At 65.5% G+C, this 26,765-nt stretch overlaps 1 protein-coding gene across 1 annotated transcript; it reads left to right on the forward strand.

Annotated features, from left to right (window-relative positions):
• Nucleotides 1-346: 346 nt before the first annotated feature.
• TMEM132C (transmembrane protein 132C) lies at nt 347-25,658 on the forward strand (the record flags this gene model as incomplete). Its single annotated transcript, XM_084868454.1, has 9 exons — nt 347-440; nt 2,678-3,704; nt 6,965-7,135; nt 12,599-12,779; nt 18,895-19,038; nt 21,441-21,646; nt 22,069-22,348; nt 23,154-23,345; nt 24,366-25,658. 9 exons carry the CDS (start codon nt 347-349, stop codon nt 25,590-25,592), a joined length of 3,522 nt encoding a protein of 1,173 aa, XP_084724580.1. The 3' UTR covers nt 25,593-25,658.
• Nucleotides 25,659-26,765: the final 1,107 nt, after the last annotated feature.

Raw genomic sequence — 26,765 nt, forward strand, 5'->3', positions numbered from 1 at the left:
CGGACGGCGGCAGATAAGGAAAACGGATGCGGGAGGGAGGCGGCCGGCCGGGCTGTCAGTGACGGGGATGGACGGGCCGCTGTCAGCGAGGGCCGTCCCCTCTCCCGCGGCCGCGGGAAACCGGAATTGACTTTTCCAGATCGATAACCGTTACTCACCGTCTGTCTCCAGGGAGACGGGAGGAGCAGGTGAGCGGGGATGAGTTGGGGGGGGCGGTTGTCAGGGCTGAGCGGGGCCGGAGCCACGATTCCTCCCCGTGGCCGGAGCTAGCGTGTCGGGAGGAAATACGCCGCAGCTGATGACGGCCTCCGCTCCGGCTCTGCGCTCCCGGCTCTGGGCTCCCCCGATGGGGCTCCCAGAACCTGAGCTGAACTCACCGGAGCCGCTCCACGCGGGGCTGGAGGCCGGGTGCGGCCGGGGGTGTGGCCGGTGTGCGGCGGGTGCGTGGCAGGGGGTGTGGCCGGGGTGTGGCCGGGGGTGCGACCAGGGGTGTGGCCGGGGTGCGGCATGGGGTGGGGGTGCGGCCGGGGTGGGGGGTGCGGCCGGGGGTGTGGCCGGGGGGTGCGGCCGGGTGTGGCCGGGGGGTGCGGCGGGGGTGGGGGGGTGCGGCCGGGGTGTGGCCGGGGGTGTGGCGGGGTGCGGCCGGGGGTGTGGCCGGGGGTGGGTGCGGCGGGGGGTGGGGGGGTGCGGCCGGGGTGTGGCCGGGTGCGGCTGGGGGTGCGCCCGGGGGTGCGGACGGGCCTCCTGCAGCTCCTGGGGGCGCCGTCCGTGTGGACAGCCACGGGGTCGGGGTCGGAGGCACGTGGACGAGGCGGCAGTGACCCGGGCCTCGCTGAGGAGGAAGCTGGGCCGCAGGGGGCTGGGCCGGGTGACAGATTGTGGGAAAGGCGGAGGCGGGGGCCCTGGAGACGGGGCTCGGGGCCACCTGCTGGTGGGTCCGCCATCTCCCGCGGCGGATCCCGAGGCCGGCCTGGCCGCGAGGAGGGCCGAGCCTCCGGGAAGAGAGGGTGTGAGGTCATGCAGAGGCGGGAGGAGGCGGGGCCATTCTGTCATCGCTGGGCAGAGCTCCCAGCGGGTCCTGTACGTGCAGCCGTCTGCCTGCCAGCCTTTCCGTCTGCACGTGGACCCGTCTGCCCACCCAGTCATCTGTCCGGCCACCCATTGTTTCATTTACTCATCCCCTCACCATCCATCCATCCCATCATGCATCTGTGCATCCGTCCACCCATCCATCGTCCATCGTCTATTCATTCCTCCATTAATCACCTCTTCAACCATCCGTCCCTCCAGCCATCGATCACCTTGTGTGAGCATCCATTCATCACCCATCTGTTCATCCACTTATCCATCCATCTGTCCATCCATCATCCATCCGCCCATGTATCTACCATCTTCCTCTCATCCATTTATTCATCTATTCGTTATCTACCTATCTATCATCTATCTACCCATCATCCATCTGCCCACGTCTCTTTCCATCCTTCTCTCATCCATTTATTCATCTATTCGTTATCTATCATCTATCTATCTATCCATCATCCATCCACCCATGTATCTACCATCCTTCTCTCATCCATTTATTCATCTATTCATTATCTATCTATCTACCTACCTACCTATCATCTATCTATCTGCCCATCATCCATCTATCCATCCATCCACCCATCCATGGAAACTCAAGCTCCAAGGAGATAAATTCTTGCCAAACATCACGTGATTAGACCAGCCCTAGACCCCCCTGTGGCCACACTTCCCATCCAAAACCGGCGGTGGCAGACCACACTGCCTCCTGGATAATGTCCGTCCGTGTTAGCTCCCACCAGCAGGTCAGCGGCCGCTGGCTCCGTTTCCGGTCAGACACAGGCTGGGGCCGCGGGCTCACTCCCCAGTCCGGGGCGAGCAGAAGGAAGTCCGTGGATGTGTGGCTCTCACGTCGATGTGTCTGCCTCCCCCTCTCTCTAAAGCTCAGTGAAATAAAAGACTTTGGCAAAGAAAAAAAAACACAAAAAACACGCACCCCCCTCCCGCAGGTTCTGAGTGTGTTCACCTCACACGCCTCCGTCACCCCCTGCATGCCCGATCTCAGGTCGGCCGCGTGGCATTGCCTCCCATGGAGCCTCGGCTTCCCGTGTTTCCGTCTGAGGCACATACGTGTTTGGGAGCATGCGGGGTCCCGGAGGGGCTGGTTCCGGAAGGATCCTGAAAACGCTGCCCACGTGGACCCCAGCGTGTTCCCCCCTCGTTCCTAAAGCACGTACGGAACCCCACTGTGCGGCTCAGGGGCTGAGCAGCGACCTACGACCCAGGAGGTCAGGGGTCGGTCCCCGGTCAGGGCACAGGCCCAGGTGGCGGCTCGATTCCCAGTGGGGGGCGTGCAGGAGGCAGCCGGTCCATGACCCTCTCCCATCATGGATGTTTCTCTCTCTCCCTCTCCCTTCCTCTATGACATCAATAAAGACATAGATCATCACAGCTGAAATCGGTTTGGCTCAGCGGATAGGGCGTTTGGCCTGCGGACTGAAAGGTCCCGGGTTCGATTCCAGTCAAGGGCATGGACCTTGGCTGCGGGCACATCCCCGGTAGGGGGTGTGCAGGAAGCAGCTGATCGATGGCTCTTTCTCATCGATGTTTCTGGCTCTCTCTCCCTCTCCCTTCCCCTCTGTAAAAAATCAATAAGACATTAAAAATGATTTCTATGAAACCAGGACTCCTCGGCGCGATGACCGTCCTGTCTCTCTCTCCTCTCTCTCTCCCTCTCTGCTGCCCGCAGGGACCGAGGGCCGCGGGACCCCGGACGCCGGCCCCGGGTTCTCCTCGCCGCTGTCCTACCTGCCCGTGAGCCTCCGCGTCCTCGGGGCGGACGCCGCCTTCCTCCTGAAGGGGGCGCCCCCGGGCCCCGCGCCCAACGCCAGCCTGCAGGCCCGCGTGGAGTCCTTCTTCGCCTTCCGCGCCCGGCGGCCCCCGCTCCTGCGCGCCAGCCTCGGGCCCTTCTCCGCGGAGCGGGCGCTGCCCCTGGGCCCAGCCTCGACCTCGACCTTGACCCCTGGAGGCCCCAGCGAGACGGCCCCGCTGGGCTGGCGGCTGCGCGCCCACGTCCTGCAGGACAAGGTCTACCCGGGCCGGCCGGTGGCGCAGGTCCTGTTCCAGGTGCTGGGCCGGGACTGGGCGGAGCCGGAGCCCTCGGACCCGGAGCCGCTGCCCTGCCTGCGGGTCTTCGCCTTCCGGGAGGCGCGCGAGGTGCGGGCCGGCTGCCGGCCGCGGGGCGCGCTGGCGCTGTGCGTGGCGGAGCTGCGGCTGCCGCCCGGCTGGTTCGGGGCCCCGGCCGCGGTGCCCGGGCGGCGGCGGCCGGCGGGCCCGGAGGCGGGGAGCCCGGTGGAGCTGTACTACACGGTGCACGCGGCGGACGGCGGGCCCGGGGGCTGCGCCGGCGGCGGCGGCCTCAGGACGGGCAACGCCGTCCGCGCTGGGAGGGACGGCCGGGGGGACGGCCGGGGGGGCGGCCCGGAGGACGCGGCGCGCCCCCTGCGCAGGGCCGGCACCGTCCGCCTCTTCCGCGCCCCGGACCGCGGCGACCGGCTCCACGAGCTGCGCCTGGACGGCCACGTGGCCGTGTGGCTGCCCGCCCGGCCGGCCAAGCCCGGGGACGTGGTCACCGCCTCCGTCACCGTGGCCGGCAACTCCACCGTGGACCGCTTTTCCCTGAGGTAGGTGTGCGGGCGGGCGGATGGGCGGGCGGGCGGACGGGCGGGCGGACGGATGCACGGCCCGGGGCTGCGGGGTGAGCTGAAGCGCGCACCCGGTTAAGATCCGGCCGAAAGATAGAGACGACCCAGATGGGGGCCGTGCCCCTGGCCTGAGGGCCGTGGTCGGCAGACTCATCCGCCCACAGAGCCGGATACCAGCAGCACAGCGATGGGCGTTTTTTGGAGAGCCCCGTTCTTTACACGTAAACTGTGCAGGCGGGTGCGATTGCTGTTGACGTCATCAGGGTCCTCCTAAGCCGGCCTTTGCTGAACACTCCAGGGGCCGAGGAGCCGCGGGCGGGCTCGGAGAGGGAGGCGGCCGGCGTGTCTCCAGCTGTGGGCTCCGTGGGGCCGGGCAGACGCCGGGGCGGGCCCAGCGCCCGTGGGCGGGGGGAGGAGTGAGGAGGGGGGAGAAGAGCCCGCTCGCTCCGGGGCGCGCGTGAGAAAAGCCGGGGTTCGCCCTCTCGGGGTCCCCGGCATGGGTCCCGTACTGCCAGGCAGGGGGCGCCCCAGGCTGGTGAGCGCGGATCGCCATGCCGGAGGCACGGGCCCGGCATGAAGGCAGTCACAGGGGTGTCCGTCACAGGAGCAGAGAAAGACCCCGGCCGGCGTGGCTCCCTGGTGACCTATGAACCCGGAGGTCAGGGTTCGATTCCGGTCAGGTCAGGGCACAGGCCCGCGTGGCGGGCTCCATCCCCAGTGCAAGGCGTGCGGGAGGCAGCGGGTCCGTGATTCTCTCTCATCACGGATGTTCCTCTCTCTCCCTCTCCCTTCCTCCCTGACATCAGTGAAAAAAATATATTTAAGAAATCAGACTGAGTCCATTTCCAGAAAAAAAAAAAAAACCACAGCAAACGGGTCAGTGGGTCCCCAGGCCCCTCGGCCACGGCCACGGCCACGGCCACGGCCACGGCTGCTCGGGGACAGAAATCACCGAGACGCGGGAAATGCTGGTGCCGCCACTGCCGGCTTCACGCCCCAGTTACTTCCCGCTTCTATCGGCTTCCCTTTCCTTCCCTTCCACACATATGTGTCCAACACAGAACACGTATGTGTCCAACGCACAGCATTTCATCCCACAGACTCTGCGCTGCCTGGCGGGGCCCCCTCCCTCCCCCGAGCTCGGTCCCTCTCGCTCCCCTCCACCTGCCCGCCCTCCCGCCGCCGGGGGCATGAATAGGCAGGACTCTGCGGAACAAGATTTTTATTGAAAACAAAAGCGGATGCGAAGGCTCCGTCTGCGGCTCCTGGGGCCGCCTGAAAGGGCCATTGAGCTCCGTCAGGGGCATGTACGGCAGTGGCAGGCCCCTTCCCAGCGGGCCCGGCCGGGGTGCGTGTAGGAGGCAACCCCTCGATGAGTTTCTGTCTTTCCCTCTAAAACTCAATAGGGAACTGTCCTCAGGCGAGGATTTTTTTAAAAAGAAAAAAAAATTCACAGTTTTGGGAGAGAGGGGGACAAAGGTACAGGGAGCCACAGAGAGGGGAGGGGGAGAGAAGAGGGAGAGAGAGAGGAGAGGGAGAGAGAGAGAGAGAGAGAGAGAGAGAGAGGGAGAGAGGGGGGAGGGAGAGAAGAGAGAGAGAGAGAGAGAGAGGGAGAGAGAGAGGAGAGAGGAGAGGGAGAGAGGGAGAGAGAGAGAGGAGAGAGAGAGAGGGAGAGGGAGAGAGAAAGGAGAGGGAGAGAGAGAGAGAGAGAGAGAGAGGAGAGAGAGAGAGGGAGAGGGAGAGAGAGGGAGAGGGAGAGAGAGAGGAGAGGGAGAGAGAGAGGGAGGGAGGTCGCCCAGGTCCTGGTGGCCCCTGGCCCCGGTGAATTTAAATGTCTGCTTCCTCACTTCCTCCCGGCAGCGGGCTGTGCGGAACCTCTGATGCTCACACCCACAATTCCCGCCGAGGCAGGGAGCCGCCGCCCGGGCCCCCCCATCCATCACTGCGGAGGCTCCGGGCCGGCGGCCGCTCTGCAGAGGGAGGTGATAATGGGATTTTAGAATCCGGGAGGAGGGAGAGGAGGGGGACACCCGCTCCCGCCCGGAGCCGCCGCCTCTCTGCGCGACCAGCCCGGCCCTCGGCGCTCAGAGGATCACCCGGGACAGGGTCCTCCGCCCCCCCCCCCCAGCTCCATTCCCCTCTGTCCTTCCCCTCCCCGGCGGGGGGGGGGACAGCTTGGCGATGGTTTTCAGGGAGTGAAAGGGGGGGGAGGGGGAGAGAGAGATCAGTTGGTTGCCTCCCTCGCTCTCCCCGAAGTGGTTACTGAGGTGCATGCCCTTGACGCCACATTGAACCCCAGACCCCTGTTGGCAGGCCACCGTTCTAACCCCTGGGCCACACCGGCCAGGGCCAGACTGTCTTTTAAAGAAGGCTCCAGGGCCCCGGCCGGTCTGGCTCAGTGGACAGAGCGTCGGCCTGTGGACCGAAGGGTCCCGGGTTCGATTCCAGTCAAGGGCACTCACCCCGGTTGCAGGCTCCCTTCCCACCCCCTTTCCCTGAGGGACACAGAGGGGCTGACTGTCGGGCAGAGGGCACGGGTCCCCGGGGGACAGGACCGGACCTCAGACACAGGACTGAGCCACGGCTGAGACACCGGGGAAATTAAAAATATACATCATCCTGTGTTAATTATGCAACAATACGGCAGCAACACCTTTTATTAAAATGTTTATTTTAGCACAGCCGGCGTGGCTCTGTGGTTGAGCGTTGACCTATGAACCAGGAGGTCAGGGTTCCATACCAGTCAGGGCACAGGCCCGGGTTGTGGGCTCCATCCCCAGTAGGGGGCGTGCAGGAGGCAGCTGGTCCATTATCCTCTCTCATCTTGGATGTTTCTCTCTCCCTCCCTCCCTCCCTCTCCCTTCCTCTCTGAAATCAATACAAATATATATTTTTAAATAAAGAAACAGCTGAAACCGGTTTGGCTCAGTTGATAGAGCGTTGGTCTGCCGACTGAACGGTCCCGGGTTCGAATCCGGTCAAGGGCATGGACCTTGGCTGGGGGCACATCCCCGGTCGGGGGTGTGCAGGAGGCAGCTGATGGATGTTTCTCTCTCATCGATGTTTCTAACTCTCCCTTCCTCTCCCTTCCTCTCTGTAAAAAATCAGTAAAATGTATTTTTTTTAAGTAAAGAAGCGGGAGGAGATGGTGGCAGGGGCAGGCGGCCCGGGGAAGGCGGGCCCTCACCCGGCTCTCTCTCTCTCTCTCTCTCTCTCTCTCTCTCTCTCGCTGTCCCCAGGGCCAGGGTGAAGAAGGGGGTGACGGTGCTGGGCGCGCGGCCCAGCGAGCCCGGCCAGTGGGCGGTGCGGCAGGAGCGGGCGGCCGGCGGCGAGCTCGGCACCGGCACCGGCACCGGCACCGGCACCAGCACCAGCACCGTGGTCTGCCAGCGCCTGGGGCCCGGCAACAGGTAGGCGAGCACCAGGTAAGCGCCGCCCGCCCCTCCGGTCCCCGGGCTGCCTGCCCCCACCCCACCCCACCCCTACGTCAGGGGCCGGACCGCTGCCATGACGGTCCCCGGGGGCAGGGCGCGGGTTCGGAGCAGAGAGCGTCAGCGAGGTCCTACTGGGCATCGCCCAGCTCAGGAGTTAACATACATTACCAATGCTGAAACCGGCATGGCTCAGTGGATAGTGTCGGCCTGCGGACGGAAAGGTTCCGGGTTCGAGTCCGGTCAAGGGCATGTGCCTGGGTTGCGGGCACATCCCCAGTGGGGGTGTGCAGGAAGCGGCTGATGGATGTTTCTCTCTCATCGATGTTCCTAACTCTCTACCCCGCTCCCTTCCTCTCTGTGAAAATCAATAAGATGTATTTTAAATATATACGTTAACCAGAAAAGAACAGAGCAGGTATCGGGAGAGCAGAGGGCCCCCACGCGGGGCAGGCGGGAGGGAAGCCGTAGGAGCAGGTTTTCATCCTCTGGCGGTTCCCTGTCGGCCCGGCGTCACCGCAGACACGGCCAGGCCGGGCGGGGGGAGCGGACAGGCGGCGGGGCGGCCGGGCGCCCGTCTGGGGACGATAACATTCACGCCCGTCTGAGCGCCTCCTCCCCGTGGACGCGTGGCCGGACCCCGTTCACCCTCATTGTCTCCGGGCGGCGAGCACGCTCCCTCCGCCGCCCGAAATAGAACCGTGGCTGCCCGGCGTCTCCTGCCAGCGCCGCCGGAGAGACAAAGGAGAGAGGGAGCCGGGCGTAGAGAGACCGCTGCCCCGAGCCCAGGCCTCCTTCCTGAGCCGCGTTCCTGTCGGACCCGTCCCCTCCTGCCTCCATTCCGAGTCCCCGTCCGCAGGGAGAGGGAGCCGGGCGCAGAGCGGGAGCCGGGCGCAGAGAGCCTGCATCTTTTTTTTCTTCCATGAAAAGAAACGCATTTCAGGAGGAAACACTGTGTTCTCCCCGAACATACACGCCCGGGGCCGGCCCGGGGGCTCCGGGGCTGAGCATCGACCGAGGACCCAGGGGCCCCTGCCCGGGTGGCGGCTCCATCCCCCGCGGGGGGCGCGCAGGAGGAGCCGGTCCAGGATGCTCTCTCGTCGTGGATGCTTCTCTCTCCCCCCCCTCTCTCTTCGAAATCAATTTTAAAAATAAGGAGAAATGAAAAAAGTATAAAACAAAACAAACAGACAAAACCCCAGCGTCCGAAGCCCAGAGAAGAGGCCGACAGCAGAACGCCGTCCCAGCGCCGGCCGCCAGGGGCGCTCTCCCCCTCGGAGCGGCCCCTCCCGCGGAAGCCCCCCGGAGCCCGGCTGATCCGAGTCTTTGTGGGAGCAGAGGCTGCGTTTGGGATGGAATGTAGGTCACGCCTGGAAGCCAGACAGCTGCCTGCCGCCTGCTCCCGCGCGGGCGTCGCTGATAGTCATCGGGGGGCTCCCCGCGCCCCGCACGCGCCTGCCCCCACCCCAAAGGCCTGGCCAGCTGGGGCGGCGTCTGGCCGGTGTTCAAGGCCGCGCTGAAAGGTCCCTGTCAACGGGAATCATCAGCTTCTTCCTCGGCCAGCCCTCCCTCCCTCCTCTCCCCTCCGCCCCAGACCCGCTCTCTCCCCATTGCCCCCCCCCCCCATTCTTTCTCTCCCCTCCAGAACATTCTGCCTCCCAGGCCTCCTCCTCCTCTGATGATGGGTTATCAGGTGAAAGCAGTCCCAAACCCATCCCTTCCTCCTGGAGGGAAATGTTACGTTTCTTTTCATTTTTTTTTTTTAAATAATTGAGACAGCTATTTTTATGTACGATATCATGCCATCTGCAAATAAGGATAACTTTACTTCTTCTCTTCCAATTCGGATGCCTTTTATTTCCTCTTCTTGTCTAATTGCAATGGAGACCGCTATTTTTAAATCCAAACCGTGTCCTAAAAGCACTGCTCTGAAATGGGATTTCTTTTTTGCGCATGAACCCTGCGGGGGCGGGAATCGAACCTGCAACCCGGCTACGCGCCCTCTAGTGCCCGGGCCAATGCCCTGGCCGCGGAGATCACCGGCCGGGCAATGACAGGAACCTCCAAACGCCCCGAACCCATGGCCACGCGGGTCCGCGTGAGAGAACGCAGCTCGAAGTCCGTGTTGACGCGCTGACACGTTTAAGATCTTGCCTTGGGAGCATGAACCCGCCTGCCGTGTTCACCAGCCCTCGCTCCTTCGATGACCACGTGTTCCGATTGACGGCACACGCCCTGTCTGAGCGGCACTTCCACACGGATGCAGACGTGGACAGTGGGGTCTCTGAATGGTCTGCCCAAACAAGAACAGTTCTACTGGGACGGTACCCACCAGTGACCTGACAGATGGGGGAATGTGTGGCTAGCGACGGACATCGCTTTGAAGGAAGCACTTTTGAGGTTCCTTTGATCAGAAAATCTGCGTTATGAACAGTCTAGCCATTTAAAATGAGCTCTAGCTGCCTCTGCTGAGCTGGGAAGTTCTCTAGGAAATATTGCAAAGAGAAGAAAAACAGAAAAGAGAAAACAGCCAGGCCCCAGCCCAGCCGCGCGTGTGGCCTGCTCACGCTCCAGGTTAAAAACGGGAAGAACCCCGGCCGGTGTGGCAGACTGGAGGGTCCCGGGTTCGATTCCCGGTCAAGGGCACAGGCCTGAGTTGGGAGCTCTATCCCCAGTGGGGGTTGTGCAGGAGGCAGCCAAGCCATGATTCTCTCTCATTATGTCTCTCTCTCTCTCTCTCTCTCTCTCTCTCTCTCCCTTCCTCTCGGAAATCAATAAAAAGTATATTTTTAAAATGGGAAGAGATGCTGCCCCATCCAATTTCATGGTTGAGCCTTGAGGACATTATGCTCAGTGACATGAGGCAGACACAATAGGACACACTCTGCGCGATTCCACCTCCGCGAGGTGCCCGGAGCCATCAAACCCGCAGAGACAGGACGCGGTGGAGGGGGGCGGGCGGGGGGAGGGGGCGGAGTTTAAATGAGACCAGACGGAGCCGGTTCTGGAGGGGGACGGCGGAGCTGTGGCTTTGGTGGCTGAACCGGCCACCTTCCTGTCACGTGTGCTCGGCCACAATTAAAAGTAAAACACAGGCACGCGGTGCACATGGACAGCCCTGGGGTGGGAGGGCCGGATGGGGGCGGGGGAGAAACTTTGTATCCTTCTCTGCAGCTGTGACTGTTGCTCCTGTGTGTGCGTGCAGGGTAACAAAGCACCTTTTTAAGCGTCAAGAAATTGCAAGCGAACCGTGACAGTAATCACACCCGCGGGCAGCAGCTGCTGCGGGTGCACCCTGCGTGCTCGCGTGTCCTCGCAGCGTGGAGGCGCAGGCCCGCGTGGCCGGCGGACACGGGGAGGGGTGTGCGCCGCAGGCCTGTGGAGGGGCGTCTGTGGGGCAGGCGCGGGCCCGGCGCTCCGAGGTTAACGGCTAACGGCTAACGGCGCTGCGGCTGCGGGGAGAGGGGACCCGCTCCACTCCTCCTCTCTCTCCGCAGCAGGCAGAGCTGCCCGCCCCCCCACCCCCACCCCTTTGTGCTGCGTCTTTCCTGGCTGTTCCCTCCCCCTCTCCCATCCCCTCCTCTTCCTTTTAAGAGAAACAATCACGGCTCTGGTGGCAGGAAGATTGCGGCCGATATTAACCAGGCGCCCGAGTGACAGAGGAAGGAGATGGAGAGCCGGGGAAGGCGCGTGACCGTGAACCCCTGTGTCCCGCACACACACACACACACACCCCGGCGCCGCCCCGAGGGCCTCTCTGGAGCCACGTTCAGGTGGCCGGGCCGCGGCTGTCCCTCCCCGTGGGCGCAGGGACATGAGGTTGGGGAGGGGGTGCAGGGCCAGGGACCGGGAGACCCCGAGTCCAAGTCTCTGCGCCACGTTTTCCTCCCGCAGCGCGGCGCGCAGGGATCCGTTAGGCCTCGGAGGGATCCCGGTTCGATTCCCGGTCAGAGCACCGTCCCGGGGTGCGGGCTCCATCCCCAGTGGGGGGCGTGCAGGAGGCAGCCGGTCCATGGTTCTCTCTCATCATGGATGTTCTTCTTCTTCTTCTTCTTCTTCTTCTTCTTCTTCTTCTTCTTCTCTCTCTCTCTCTCTCTCTCTCTCTCTCTCTCAATATATTCCTTTTAAAAATAAAAAGTAGCCGAAACCGGTTTGGCTCAGTGGATGGAAGGATCTGAAGGGTCCCGGGTTCGATTCTGGTCAAGGGCATGCACCTTGGTTGCGGGCACATCCCCAGTAGGGGGTGTGCAGGAGGCAGCTGGTCGATGATTCTCTCTCGTCCATGTTTCTGACTCTCTCTCCCTGTCCCTTCCTCTCTGTGGAAAATTAATAAAATATATTTTAAAAATAAATAAAAAGTAGAGGTGCCCTCCGGACTCGGGTCCCTGCAGTCCCGGATGCGGCCGGACACGTGAGCCGGACTACCCTTGGCGTCCCCAGCCCGGCCTCCCGGCCACGCGCCCGGCCCCGGGGTCTCCGCAGCCAGCGGCCACGGGCGGCTGGGCGCCGCTCCAGACGCGTCTGTCTCCGGTGACGCGCGGGGTCCCCGGAGCGCGTCCCTCCTGGCAGGTCTCCCGTGGACTCCGCGCTCCGCGCCCTCCTGGCAGGTCTCCGTGCGCTCCTGTCCGCCTGGGCAGGGCTGATAGCGCCGCAGGCTGCCTCCGCCTCCCCCCCTGCTCTGGGGAGACGGATGCGCACCTGCCTGGGGGGGGGCGGGGGGACAAGCGGGCCTGGCGGGGAGCCACCTGGTCCCCAGGCAGCTGTGCGGCGCCTCCTAGCGGCCAGCCCTGCGATGCGCAAAGGACAGACCTGAGCCCAGGGACCCGCTCTGGAGCAGGAGGAGGCGGGTGTGGCGGCCGGGGAGGCGGGGATGTGAGGGGAACGCGGGTTAGAAGGCAAGGGGGGGAGCGCGGGGTCTGTGCCCGAGGGGCCCGGGGGGTGGACTGGAGAGGAGGGAGGGCCGCCTCGGGGAGGAGGGACGTGGAGGAGCGACGTGGCTTTCCGGCTCCGGGGGCCGGCTGGGGGGGGGGGTGTGGTTAGGAGCCGACTGGGGCGCACAGAGCCGGGCTGGGGGAGACGGGGGGGGGGGGGGCGGGAGGGGAGGGGGTTAGGAGCCGGCTGGGGCGCACAGAGCCTGGCTGGGGCAGCAGACCCTCCCCCGGGCACACGGCACTCCCCTGAGCCTCACAGACACCAGGTGCGCCCGGCTGCCCGGCTCCGTGGGGAGCGGCGGCCTCTGAACCCGGAGGTCCCGGTTCGATCCCTGTCAGGGCGCAGGCCGGGGTGGGGCCTGCAGGTGCTGCCCCAGCGGGCGTGTCCTTCCTCCCAGATCCTGTCCCGGGAGGCCGGGGGGGGGGGGCAGAGGGGGAGCAGGCGCCTCCAGAACCCCTCACGCCCTCCCCATCCCCCCGTCTCCCCCCCCCCCCCCCCCCCCCCCGCCAGGAGCAGCAGCGCCCCGTTCCGCGAGGTCGCGCAGCTGAGCCTGGAGGTGGCCGGTGGCCTGTCGGGCCCGCAGCCGGTGGCCTGGCAGCTGGAGTACCCGGGCGTGGGCGCCGCGGGCAGCGCCCTGTCCCAGATCTTCGTCAGCGCGCGGGACCTGGCGGGCATCGTGCCGCTGGCCACGGTAAGGCGCGCGCGGGGGCGGGCGGGCAGGCGGGCGGGCAGGGGTGTGGCCGGTGGCCTCCGGGGCGACTGGAGACTCACAGGCCCAAGGGTCACGGCCCGCCTGGAGGGGCGCCCTGTCCCGTCCAGCCTTCCCAGGCGGCGCTCCGGGGAGAACAGGCCCGGCTCGGCCTGCGGGAACCCCCCCCCTCCCCCCAGCGGGCAGGCAGAGACAGGCGGCCAGGCCTGGGGTGCTGCCTGAAGAGGCGGAAACTGGTTAGTTCTGTGCCTCAGGGTCTCTCTCCAGAGTTTATCGTTAAAATGTATTGGTATTGGCTTCAGGGAGGGAGAGGGAGAGAAGCATCCGTGATGAGAGAGAACCATGGACCGGCTGCCTCCTGCACGCCCCCCATGGGGAGGGAGCCCGCCACCCGGGCCTGTGCCCTGACCGGGATCGAACCCTGACCGCCTGGTTCCTAGGTCGATGCTCTACCCCGGAGCCATGCGGGTTCGGTTCTGGTCTTAACGGTGATGGAGCCTGACGGGAGGGGAGAAGCCCTGAGGCTGGCGGGGGCCAAAGGCTTGCGTTCATCCAGGAGGCCAGCAGGGGGCAGCAGGGAGCCCGGCTGGTGACCGCGCTGGCTGGGGAGAGGGCTGCCGCCTGGCCCACTGCCTGGGCGCCCAGCCATCTCATTACTCAGACCGGCGTTGGCTGGTGCGGACCGGAGGCCATTCTGCATTTTTCCGTCCCGCTTTTACAAGGAGAGGCGGCCGGGGAGCGGCAGGCCCCCCTGATTGCATGTAAGTCAGTAATTAACGGGCCGCCGGCGGCATGCATCGCGGGGTGCGCGCTCCGCCGCCGCCTCCGGTGACCCCTGTCATTTTCTTCAGATTTTTCTTCTTCTCCCTTCTCCCCCCTCCTGTTGGGCATGAGCCAGCGCGCCTCCTCCTGACCGGCCTGTGCTTCGGTCCCGTTTTAAATTCTCGCAGCGTCCGGATGAGATGCGATGTCTGAGCCGCGTCTCCGTGGCTCGGAGCCAGGACGCACCAGAGGCATTTATTTAAATCCGGGATGTTAGCGGCCTCACGATGCTCAGCGGCGCGGCGCTGGGAAATGCCAATTAAAGGGCGTGGAGCCCGGCCGGCGGGGCTCAGGGGCTGAGCGGCGACCTAGAAACCAGGAGGTCAGGGTTCAAGTCCCCGTCAGGGCACAGGCCCCGGCTGCAGGCTCCATCCCCAGCAGGGGGCGTGCAGGGGGCAGCTGACCCATGATTCTCTCTCACATCCATGTTCCTCCCCCCCCCCCCATTCTCCCTTCCCCTCTCTCTAAAATCAATGGGGGAATGTTCTCAGGGGAGGGGGAGAGGAAACCTTACTGATCCAGCCAAGCACGGTGCCGAAGGCGGCTGGCCTTCCATGGAGAACTTGCAGGAAGGATCCGTTTATGAAATGTATTCAAAGGCAAACCGGTGGCGACGGAGGTCAGCCGGGCGCGGGCCTGGACCCCGGGCGGAGCAGAGCTGAGCTTCCGAGGGAGCCAGCCCGTTAGAATGGTTGCCTTGTACCATGGGGCTGTGTTCCCCCAAAGGCGCCCTGGACCGGCCAGGGTGTCGGGGGCGGGGCTGTGACTGGTGTGGATTCAAAGAAATCAGGGCGGTGGCGCATCGCCCGCCTCCGCCACGAGGGGGCAGCGTCCTCCATCCCTTCTGCGGCGGACGGTGCATTTTACTCTATAATTTTGCCCGCGGAGGATTCCTAGGGGTTTCGGGTGGATCTGGGGAGGCCGTGATGAAGGGCAGCGTGAACCCCGTGCCAGCAGCTAGCGTGGAATTCATCAGGCGCCGGAAGTGGGAAGTCACCGGCCTTCATTCCTTAGCATCTCTCAGACCCCATGCCCCATGCCCCATGCCCAGGCCTAACCTCAGCGCCCGCCCCTCTCCCGGCCCGACCCTCAGACATCCCAAGTCCCGGTGGCCACTCTCCCCTTGGCCCGCATTACCCAGAATTCATTCCTGGGCCCACAATCCCCAACGCCCCTGGATAAAAGCTGAGTGGGGCCGCAACCGGTTTGGCTCAGTGGATAGAGCGTCGGCCTGCGGACTCAAGGGTCCCGGGTTCGATTCCGGTCAAGGGCGTGTACCTTGGTTGTGGGCACATCCCCAGTGGGGGGCGTGCAGGAGGCAGCTGATGGATGTTTCTCTCTCATCGATGTTTCTGACTCTCTATCCCTCTCCCTTCCTCTCTGTAAAAATCAATAAAAGTAAAAAAGAAAAAAGCTGGGTGGGGACCAAGCGATGCCGCCCCCTTCCTCCCGGAAGTGAGTGCAGATGCCCTCTGAGGCGGTGGCAGCGCCGCCAGGACACTGTTTCCCGGGAACACAACTGTCACGGCTCCCGCCGCCCTGCGGCCTGCAGGTCTCCGCCTTCCCGGCGGGCGAGGCTGCAGAACAAATACGATAAAGGACGTGTCTCCGGGCCCCGGTGCCCCTGCTCGGCGCCCTCCCGGCGGGGGCTGCTGGGTAATGGCCCCGCCGCCGCGGCCGCGCGGGGAATTGCTTTCTTTGTCTTAAATGAGCGCCGCCGCCCGGCATCTCCATCCCGCATTAGCGGCAAATTGACGGGTAAGTGAGCCGGGCTCCCGCGCCCCCGATGGCGCTGCGAGCGAATTGGAAGTAAATGAGGTGGGAGCCGCGGCTCCCGGCCCTGCGGAGCCTGGAGGATGGGTCGGGCCGGAGCCGCAGAGCTGAGCGCGGGGGGGTCCTCAGGAGGGGGCGGGGGGCCTCAGGATGGATCCGCTAAATGGTGGACGGACGGCGGGAACGGCCCGCAGGGAAGTGGGGGTTGAGGCTGGATTGTAACTTCCTGTGAGCGAGGCGCTGAGCAGGGTCCTGGGCGGTGGACACCCACGGGCCTGGCCCTCCCAAGGTCACCTCGGCCAGACCCACGACCTTGGCGGTCTGGCCGGCCCAGCACCCCCGCAGAGACCCGCGGAAGAGCCGCATGAAAAAGTAATTGCTTCGCTGGAAAGCCATGTCCTTGTAAGAGCCATGTCATCCCGTGCATTTATTTTTTAAAAAGTAAAAATAAGCCCGCAAAGAAACCAGGAGGTCAGGGTTCGATTCCCGGTCGGGGCACAGGCCCCGGTTGCAGGCTCCATCCCCCATGGGGGTCATGCAGGAGGCAGCTGATCCCTGATTCTCTCCCATCATGGATGTTTCTATCTCTCCCTCCCTCTCTGGCATCAATAAAATATATATTTAAAAATGAAATAAAAAAACGAAAAGGGACATTTGGACACAGAGAAGGATGGATCTGCCAGCGGCGACACCAGGGAGGTCCCCGTCCACCCCCCACCCCCCAGCCAGAGGCGGCGAGGGGAGCCGTGTCCTGCGGGTCCGGAGGGAGGCAGGCCCGCCCACACCCCAAGTCCCGCTCCAGCCCCAGCGCGGAGCGGGGATAACCCTCCGCGCTGAGCCGGTGTGTGAGGTTCACGGCAGCCGCAGTGGAGGGGGGAGCGGCGGGAGCATCCGTGATGGTGATGACGGCTCTGACCTGCGGGAGCGGAGCCGGGCCGCCGTGATGCGCTCCGGGCGGCGGCTGCTGGGCCGAGGCGCGGGGCGCGGGGGGCGGGGGGCGGGCTCTCCACGTCCCATCAGGACGCTGCCCGCCGGCGGCTCCCCGCGGCTCCTCCTCACGCACTGCTCACCCTGCGAGCTTCTGGGAGGCTCTGCAGAGAGCCGGCCCCCCGGGGAGCCGGGCCGGGGCGGCTCAGTGGACAGAGCCTCGGCCTGCGGACTGAAGGGTCCCGGGTTCGATTCCCGGTCAGGGCACAGGCCCGGGTTTCAGACTTGACCCCTGCTAGGGGGCGTGCAGGAGACAGCACTCCGGGGCTGGAGGAAGGTGGTCTGAGGCCGCTGCCGGGATCCTGGCGCGGGCAGCCGGCCGGGGAGTGCGATCCTGCGACACGGGGCTCCCCGTGTCCGTGTCCGGCGTGGCTCCCCGTGTCCAGCGTGGCTCCCCGTGTCCGGCGTGCCTCCCCGTGTCCGGCGTGGCTCCCCGTGTCCGGCGTGGCTGTCCGTGTCCGGCGTGGCTGTCCGTGTCCGGCGTGGCTGTCCGTGTCCGGCGTGGCTGTCCGTGTCCGTGTCCAGCGTGGCTCCCCGTGTCCGGCGTGGCTCTCCGTGTCTGGCGTGGCTGTCCGTGTCCGGCGTGGCTCTCCGGCAGCAGTTCTCAGCGTCCTCCGGGTCAGAGCCGGCGCCCGGGCTTCCCTCCTGTTCGGGGCTGCAATATTCCTCCGCGGGCGCCCAATGCCTTTCCATCCGTCTCTTCTCCTGAGAAGCCGAGGGCGGTCACGCCCTCTCCCGGTCTGACATCTCTGTGGTCCCTCCGCCTGCCTCAGGCGTCTCAGGCTCGGGATGTAAGCCTGCTCTTTAAAAAAAAAAATGTTTTATTGATTTTTTATAGAGAGGAATTGAGAGGGATAGAGAGCTAGAAAAATCGATGAGAGAGAAACCTCGATCAGCTGCCTCCTGCAAGCCACTGGGGATGTGCCCGCCACCAAGGTCCATGCCCCTGACTAGAATCGAACCTGGGACCCTTCTGTCCGCAGGCCGATGCTCCATCCACTGAGCCACACCGGTTTCGGCTCAGCCCGCTCTTTATCCGTTTAAAGACGCGTTTGTGCCAAGACCGGTTTGGCTCAGTGGATAGAGCATCGGCCTGCGGACTGAAAGGTCCCTGGTTCGATTCCGGTCAAGGGCATGTACCTTGGTTGCGGGCATATCCCTGGAAGGGGGTGTGCAAGAGGCAACTGATCGATGATTCTCTCTCATCAATGTTTCTGACTCTCTATCCCTCTCTCTTCCTCTCTGTGAAAAATCAATAAAATATATTAAAAAAATAAATAAATAAAGACGCGTTTGTGCCACCACAGAAGACGCACAGCCGGTTTGCATGTCCGAGGGAGAATCCAATAACAAGGCTGTTTGCTCAGAGCCCCGGTCTCCCTGCAAATTGGAAACGACGGAGATTGAAAGGCCGGGCTCCCGCGGACTCTCTCCGGCGGAGCACGGCGCCCCCTGGGGGTCGTGGGAGGGGGAGGCGCCGCCGGAGCGGAGAGAAGCCGCTTAGTCACGCAGGGGGCCCCCTGAGCGGGTCGGGGAGGCCCTGAGCGGGTCCTCCGGTGTCTGGGCTCCGGCTCAGAGGGCCGCAGGGAGCAGGGGCCGGGCGCCCCCTGCAGCGCCCCCTGCAGGTCAGTACAGGGTGTTCGCGCCCTGCCTGCCCCGCACCCGGCTTCCTCCGAACAGGCTGGGGCCCGGCCCAAAGCCAATGCAACCTCATACCTTTAAAGTGTGCGCTGGGCCCGGCCTGTGCGGTTCCGGGGCTGAGCGCCGACCTAGGAACCAGGAGTTCAGGGTTCGATTCCTGGTCAGGGCCCAGGCCCGGGTTGCGGGTCCATCCCCGGTGGGGGGCGTGCAGGAGGCAGCCGGTCCATGTGTCTCTCTCACATGTGTTACTCTCTGTCTCTCCCTCTCCCTTCCCCTCGCTCTAAAAACCAACGGGAAATGTCCTCGGGTGAGGATTTTAAAAAATAATAAATATTTTCAGAAATATCCCCGGGTCCCTCCAGGCCGTCTCTGAGGGCAAGAGGCCTTCGGCTGTGCTCTGCGCAGTCTTCCCCGGAGCAGGAGCCGCAGCTTCCCCGCCTCCCCCCCTCCTTCCCCCTCTGCCCCCCTCTGCCCCCCTCTGCTCCCCCCATGGGCACCGGCTGCCCCAGGTCTGAGCGCGGCGGACGGCGCTGCCGCGAACCGGTGAACCCGGTGCCCAGAGAGCTCGCGGTTCTACGGTCTTGGGCGTCTGTCCCCGGACGGCGCGGTCCCCGCTCCGGAGCTGGGGAGGAGGGGGGAGGGGGAGGAGGAGGGGGGAGGGGGAGGAGGAGGGGGGAGGGGGAGGAGGAGGGGGGAGGGGGCCTGGGCGCCCCGCCCCCCGCAGCCCCGGACCTGGCCTCTGTCCCCCAGATGGCGCGGTCCCCGCTCCGGAGGTAGGGGGGAGGGGGAGGAGGAGGGGGGAGGGGGAGGAGGAGGGGGGAGGGGGCCTGGGCGCCCCGCCCCCCGCAGCCCCGGACCTGGCGTCTGCCCCCAGGACACGGAGCTGCTGAACACGGCCGTGCTCACGGGGCAGCCGGTCGCCCTGCCGGTCCGGGTCGTGTCCGTGGAGGAGAGCGGCGCCGTCACCGACGTCTCCGAGGCCGTGGAGTGCCGGGCCGCCGACCCGGCCGTCCTCAGGGTGAGGCTCTGCGGGGGCGGTCCGCCCGGGGCGTTCCCGCCTGCGAGGGAGGGAGGGAAGGAGGGAGGGAGGAGGAGAGAGGGGGAGGGAGGGAGGGAAGCATTGATGAGAGAGAGAGAGAGAGACATTGATGAGAGGGGGGGAGAGAGAAGCATTGATGAGAATCATTGATGTGAGAGACACAGCCATCAGTTGCCTGCACACACCCTGGCTGTGACCTAGGATGGAACCTGCAACTGGTCCGTGCCCTTGATCAGGAATCGAGCCCGTGACCTTCCAGTGCATGGGCGATGCTCTGACCGCTGAGCCACACTGGCCAGGGTTCACGTGTGTTGGACGTGGAGCACGCCACCATGGCGGCCCCGGCGGGGGCCCTGGACCGCGTGTGGCGAGGGGCGGCCGTGCCGGACGGCAAAGGGCTGACCTCTGAGCCTGGCTCTGCCCCCTCGGCCCCCGGTGGCTGCTCCGTGCCGCCCTGAGCTCCGTGGGGAGCCGGGGAGCGCTCCTGCCTTCTGCCCGCCCACGCCCACAGCCCACCCCTGTGTCCGGTGCACTACAGGCCGGGGCCGGGGTCGGGGGACATCGCCCGCGGAGGACCCTGCCCGGCTGCCCCACCCCACCCCCGTCACCGGGGAAGCCCGGGTGCGGGGACCTGGGCCCACACTCGCGTGCGCCGGGCGGGCCGAGGGGCGGCGTGGGGAGCCCCGCCCGCACCTGCTCTCCGCCAGCCTCTCCGCCAGCCGCTGCGGTTGCCTTGACAACACGCCGCCCTGGGGATGCTGGGACCGTTTCTGGCCACTTAATTCTCCATCGAGGCCGCGGTGGTTTGTTTGTGTTGTTATCGGGAGGAATCAGCGCCCGCGGGCTCCGGCCGTGTGTGTGTGTGTGTGTGTGTGTGTGTGTGTGCGCGCGTGTGTGTGTGTGTGCGTGTGTGTGTGAGTGTGTGTGTGTGTGCGTGTGTGTGTGTGTGTGCGCGTGTGTGTGCGTGTGCGTGTGTGTGTGCGTGTGTGTGTGTGTGTGTGTGTGTGGAGGGGAGTCCCCCAGCAACCCCTGCAGCCTGCGCCCTGAGGGAGCTCCGGCTGGCTGCTGGCCCCTGACCCCTGGCCCCTGACCCCTGACCCATGGCCCCTGACCCATGGCCCCTGACCCCTGACTGGCGGGGTGTACGCTCTGCACACTGTCAGCAAAACTGAAACCAAAGAGGAAGATAACAAGATCCACCCGGGGAGGCCCACGGGGCAAAGCAGACGCCGAGGCAGCCGGTTGGGGGTGGGTGGGGGCTGGATGGGGGCGTCTCAGGGGCTGGATGGCTGCCCATCGCTCCAGCCCCCCAGCCCCCAGCCCCCGGCCCCCGGCCCCAGCCCCTGGCCCCCAGCCCCCGGCCCCGGCCCCCACCCCCAGCCCCTGGCCCCCAGGCTGGCCTCTGCACCAGCAGGACCCGGCAGAGAACTCAGATCTGAGGGCTCAGGCGTCCGGCCAGTAACAAAGCGGAGTGCCAGGTCCCCAGCACCACGGTCCCTGCAGACGTGTGTGTACGTGTGTATGAGTGTGTGTGTGTGTGTGAGTGTGTGTGTGAGTGTGTGAGTGTGAGAGTGTGTGTGAGTGTGTGTGTGAGTGAGTGTGAGTGCGTGTGTGAGTGTGTGTGTGTGTGTGTGTATGTGTGTGTGTGAGTGTGTGTGTGAGTGAGTGTGTGTGTGTGAGTGTGAGTGCGTGTGTGAGTGTGTGTGTGTGTGTGTGTGTGTGTGTGTGTATGTGTGTGTGTGAGTGTGTGTGTGAGTGTGTGTGTGTGCTGATCCCAGCCCTCCCGGAGCCCTGCAAACGCAAGTGCGGGGGGCATGGGGCCCAGAGCCGCTGTCCATGGTCCTGGGAGCCGGGGGATAGGAGGGGAGGGGGAGATGGATGGGGGAGGGGGAGATGGATGGGGGAGGGGGAGATGGATGGGGGAGGGGGAGATGGATGGGGGAGGGGGAGATGGATGGGGGAGGGGGAGATGGATGGGGGGAGGGAGGAGAGGGCAGGGGAGGGGGAGGGGGAGACGGATGGGGGAGAGGAGAGAGGGGAGGGGAGGGCAGGGGGAGATGGATGGGGAGGGGGATGGGAGATGGATGGGGCCGGGCGGGGGGGGGGGGGGGGGGAGCTCCCGGCTCTGCACCGCGGCTGCCCGGCCAGGGGGCGGACAGACACATCAGCAGCGTGGCCTTGGCGGTGGGGCTCAGGGTGGAGCGCCCGGGGCGGCTCAGGACCGGCCTCATTAACCCAGAAGCCTTTGCTGCAGGGCGAGCGTTTCCGCCTCAGGAACCGAGGTCCCTGCCCCTGAGGAGGAGGCCGGCCGGAGGGAGCGGACTCCAGAAGTGCGCCCAGCCGTCTCCACGTTCACTCCCCATCCCCGCTCTGTCCCCCAGGTGTCCGACCGCTGCGACCAGGTCTTCGTCAGCGGGAGGGAGGTGAAGGGCCAGGTGGACGCCGCGGTGACCTTCGCCTACCAGCACCTGAGCGCGCCCCTGCACCTCACCGTGTGGGCGCCCCGCCTGCCGCTGCACATCGAGGTCTCCGACCCCGAGCTCAACCAGATCAAGGGCTGGCGGGTGCCCGTCGCGGACAGTAAGAGGTGAGCCCCGCTGGGGGCAGGGGGGGGGCGGGGGGAGTGCGGGAGACACACCGGAGCATGGCCGTGGCTTTGATTGTCCATCATCACATGAGAGCCGCCTGCGCACAGTAGGTGCTGCTGTTGTCATGGTGATCGCATGTCCTCGGCCTAACCTCAGCCCTCTGAGGAGACCAAGGCCAGGGGACCCAGCTGGCAGGAGGGCCACCGGCGGCAGGGTCAGCGTCGGACCCGGGCCCTGAGCGTGCCTCCCCAGGAGGAACGAGAGGCGAGTTACACGTCTGTTAGCCCCGTGGCCCCCGGGGAACTGGGGTTTGGGGTTCATTTTCTCCTCCTCCTGGGGGTGGGAGTAGCTGGGAGCTGGACAAGCTCTGTGACGGTCCAGTGATTGGATAAAACTCAATTGCGCCCCCTCCTGCCCGCAGGCCCACGCCCGCCCGGGAGGAGCAGGAGGAGGACGAGGAGGCGCCGCGGGGCCGGGGCTGCGCCCTGCAGTACCAGCGCGCCTCCGTGCGCGTGCTCACCCGCTTCCTGGCCGAGGCCGCGGGGCCCTGGGCCCCGCCCCGCCTCCTGCTGGGCCCCGACTGGCAGGTGGACGTCACCGCCCTGGTGGCCGCCTCCATGAAGCTGGAGGCGCCCCGCGTGGCCTCGCTGCTGGACGGCCGGGTGCTGGTCGGGCGGGAGCCCGGGATGACCGCCATCCAGGTAGGCGGCCGCCCGCCCGCGGGCGTGGGGGGCGCTGGGTGGGGGTGCCGGCGAGGCGGGCGGGGCCCTGTGGCCAATGCTTGTCCCCTTGGCAGCTTCATCCCCACCCCTCCCTCTCGGGACCCCGCCCCACCCCGACACCCCCACTGAGCACCCGTGTCCCCGCACTGCACCCCCGAGTCTCTCTGTCCTGCTGTCACTCACCCCACAAGCTCCCTCAGCGCCCCGCGGCCCCTGACCTCCAGGGGTGTCCACAGGTTGGGGTTCCAGGACAGAGCACAGAGCCAGGGGGGGTCTTTGCTCTCAACTCCCACCTTACCCACTCTCCCTTTTTATTTTGTTTTAAAATATATATATTTCTATTGACTTCAGAGAGGAAGGGAGAGGGAGAGGGAGAGAAACATCCAGGATGAGAATTATCCCTCCGCTGCCTCCTGCACGCCCCCTACTGGGGATGGTGCCCTGATCAGGACTCTAACCACGGCCTCCCTGTTCACAGGTCAATGCTCCACCGCCGAGCCACGCCGGCCAGGCCAGAATGGGGTTTTTTAAATATATCTTATTGATTTTTACAGAGAGGAAGGGAGAGGGTTAGAGAGCTAGAAACATCCATGAGAAAGAAACATCGATCAGCTGCCTCCAGCACACCCCCCCGACTGGGGATGTGCCCGCAACCAAGGTCCATGCCCCTGACCGGAATCGAACCCGGGACCCTTCAGTCCGCAGGCCAACGCTCTAGCCACTGAGCCACATGGGCCAGGGCGATGGATCTGTCTTGTGTCCTGCCCTTCCCCCGCCCCTCCAGGTACTGTCCCCTCTGTCCGACTCCATCCTGGGAGAGAAGACGGTGACGGTGTCTGAGGACAGAGTGTCGCTGACGGAGCTGGCCGTCCAGCTGGTGGCCGGGCTGTCGGTCAGCCTGCACCCCAGCCCGGAGAGCCCCCAGGTGGTCACCGCCGTGGCCCAGGCGGACGAGCTGCTGCGGGCGCCCAAGCAGGTGGGAGCCCGGAGGGGGGGGAGGGGCGGGCGGCTCCCGGGCCTGGTTCGGGGGGAGGGGGAGCGGGTGGGGGCGGGGTGGGGTCTCAGAACCCCCTCCTAGAATGCAGGCCGAGGCCCCGCAGGCAAAGGCACCGTCTCACCCACGGGGACTTGGGGTGGACATGGGCCACAGCGTCCCCATCTGCCTCTTTTATTTATTTTATTTATTCTAAATAAATTTCTATTGAAGTCAGAGAGGAAGGAAGAGAGAGAGAAACATCAATGAGGACGGAGAATCATGGACTGGCTGCCTCCTGCACGCCCCCTGCTGGTGGGGATCGAGCCTGCAACCAGGGCCTGTGCCCTGACCGGGGATCAAACCGTGACCTCCTGGTTCCTAGGTCCACGCTCAGCCCCTGAGCCAGGCAGGCGGGCCTCTGGGTTCTGTTTGAGGGTGTCTGTTTGCAGGGTGACCGGAGGAGCAGGTGCTGGTAAGTAAAGGCCATCGCTGACCTTCTCCTGTGGGCCAGGCCCCTCAGCCAAGCCCTTCCGGGTCAGCAAAGTGAGGGCAGGAGTTTCTCTTGAGCCTGAAGCTAAAACTGCCTTCAGCTCCCCCAGCTGGTGTGGCTCAGGGGCTGAGTGTCGACCTAGGAAGCAGGAGGTCAGGGTTCGATTCCCGGTCAGGGCACAAGGCTGGGTTGGGGGCTCCATCCCCAGTGGGGGGCGTGCAGGAGGCAGCCGTTCCATGATTCTCTCTCATCAGGGATGTTTCTCTCTCTCTCTCTCTCTCTCTCTCTCTCTCTCTCTCTCTCTCTCTCCCTCCCCCTTCCTCTCTGAAATCAATAATTTTTGTTTCAAAAGTTGCCTTTAGCTCAAAACAGTCTGCATCCCACGGAGGCACATCTTGGGGTGACTCTTTAGTGCTGTGGTCTGGAACTGGAGGGGCTGTAAGAGGGGGTGGGTGTCTAAGAGCGGAGCCCCCCCCCTGTCCCCTAACGGGTTGTCATCTCCCCTCCCGCCTCCCCCCCCCCCCCCGCAGGAAGCCGTGGTCAGCACGTGGCTGCGGTTCAGCGACGGCTCGGTGGCGCCGCTGGACGTGTACGACCGCCGGGACTTCGCTCTGAGCGCCTCCTCCCTGGACGAGGCCGTGGTGTCCGCGCCCCCGGCCCGCGCCCCGGGGTGGCCGGCGGTGGCAGCGGCGGGGGAGGGCCAGGGCCCGCTGGTGCGTGTGGACCTCAGCATCGCGGGCACCTGCCAGAAGACCCGGCGCCGCAGCGTCCTGGCCAGCGGCGTGGGCGGCGTCAGGGTCCGGTTCGGACCGAAGGACTCGGAGGAGGACGCGGAGGGAGAGCCTGGGAACCGCGCCAGCGGCCGGCGGCCCCAGGGCGCGGAGGTGGCGGAGCGCGGGGGCCCGGAGGCGCGAGAGGAGGGCGCGGCGCGCCGGGACGGTCCCACGGCCGGGCCGCGGCTGGACCCCCAGACGGCGAGGAGCAGCCGGACGGACGGGGCGCGGCCGCCCGCCGCGGGGCAGGCGCACCGCATCCCGCTGGACCTGAGCCGCTTCCCCGCGCAGGAGGCGCCGGGGGCGGCCGGGGCGGCCGGGGCGGGGGCGGCGGGCGGCGGCCCGGCCCCCGGGGGGCCCCGCGGCCTCAGCGACCTGGAGATCGGCATGTACGCGCTGCTGGCCGCCTTCTGCCTGGCCATCCTGGTTTTCCTGGCCAACTGCGCCGCCTTCGCGCTCCGGTTCCGGCGGCGCAAGCAGCTGCCCCCAGAGGGCGCCGCCGCCTCCGCGGGGACCGCCGGGGGCACCCACTCCCACGACTGGGTGTGGCTGGGCCACGCGGCGGAGCTGCTGGACGGCGCGGGCCGGGGGTCCCCTCCTCTGCCCCTGCCACCAGCTCCACCCTCACCGGCCCCCCAGGGGCGCACCGCCACCCTGGACCTCGGGCCCGCGCGCGGCGAGGACCCCAGCCGCCTCCTGCGGACCGGGGGCGGCTCCCCGAGGCGGGCCCAGGGCCAGGCGCCCCGCGCCGCTGCCCACCCGGGGGGCAGGCCGGGCCCGGACCCCCGGCCGGAGCCCCCGCCCTCGCCCAGCTCCGGGCGGAGGAAGGTCCAGTTCACCAGCTTCCCCGGCGTCTCCCCCGAGACCGCTTCCCCCTCCGCCCCCAGCGGCCCCGAGGACGCCCCGTGGGTGTGCCCGGACCGGGGCCTGGGCGCCCCCCGCGAGCTGAGGGCCCACCTGGACCGGTTCCGGGACGCCGTGTAGGACCCGCTGGCCAAGGGCCCGGGCCCGGCCCGCACCTCGTCCCCGGAGGCCGCCTAGGTGCTGGGGGGGGGGGGCCGGGGGGGGGACCAGGGGCGCACAGGGGGGGGGGGGGCGCAGGGGGCGCGCTATGGCCCATTGGACGCCGGGAAGGGGCTTTGGTTCTGTAACCGGGGTTTGTAGCCGCGGAGGGCTGGGGCAGCGCCAAAGCCGCGGGAGGAACTCTGGGGGCGCGTGTGCCATGAATCCCCACGGACAACACAGTCAAGCTACCAAAAATGATTTGTTTAAAAAAATGCAAAAAGGCAAATAAAAAGGGACGAAAAGAGCCACCTGTGGATGTTTCTGAGAAAGGAGCGTGGTCTACGCCAGGGCGCGCCCAGAGGAGCTCCGTGTCATTCGGCGCCCCTCCCCCCGTGGGTGTGGGCGCGGGCCAGGCCCTCCCGGTGGGGCGGCTGCACCAGGAGCCCCCGAGACCTTGAGAAATGGAGACTGAGCGCGTGCTTGTTAAACACGTTTTCTCTCAATCCGCATTCCGCTGAGAAGTGCGGACCTTGCCATCAAAGAAAACGCGGTAATCTCAAGAGAAACATCAAAAGTGCTTTATCCAAAGCAATGTCCATCGCCAGCCACACATTCCCCCATCTGTCAGGTCACTGGTGGGTACCGTCCCAATAGAACTGTTCTTGTTTGGGGCAGACCATCCAGAGACCCCATTGTCCACGTCCGCGTCCGTGTGGAAGTGCCGCTCAGACAGGGCGTGTGCTGTCGATCGGAACACATGGTCCTCTGAAGGAGCGATACAGCAACACAGCACACACACCACATCGCATGGATATCAGCATGTGTGTGACTCTATGTATTGGGGAAATCCGCATTAGTAAGCAGTACACCTGGTAGGTTGCCAATCCACTATATTTTTTAAAAATATATTTTATTGATTTTTTACAGAGAGGAAGGGAGAGGGATAGAGAGTTAGAAACATCGATGAGAGAGAAACATCCATCAGCTGCCTCCTGCACACCCCCTACCGGGGATGTGCCTGCAACCGAGGTCCTGCCCTTGACCGGAAACGAACCCAGGACCCTTTGCTCCTCAGGCCGACGCTCTATTCACGGAGCCACACCGGCCAGGGCTATTCAGATTTTTTATTTTTTATTTATTTATTTATTTTTT

This window comes from Pipistrellus hanaki (genome assembly GCF_964339955.1).
Source record: "Pipistrellus hanaki genome assembly, chromosome: 19".
In the NCBI taxonomy this organism is placed as follows: domain Eukaryota; kingdom Metazoa; phylum Chordata; class Mammalia; order Chiroptera; family Vespertilionidae; genus Pipistrellus; species Pipistrellus hanaki.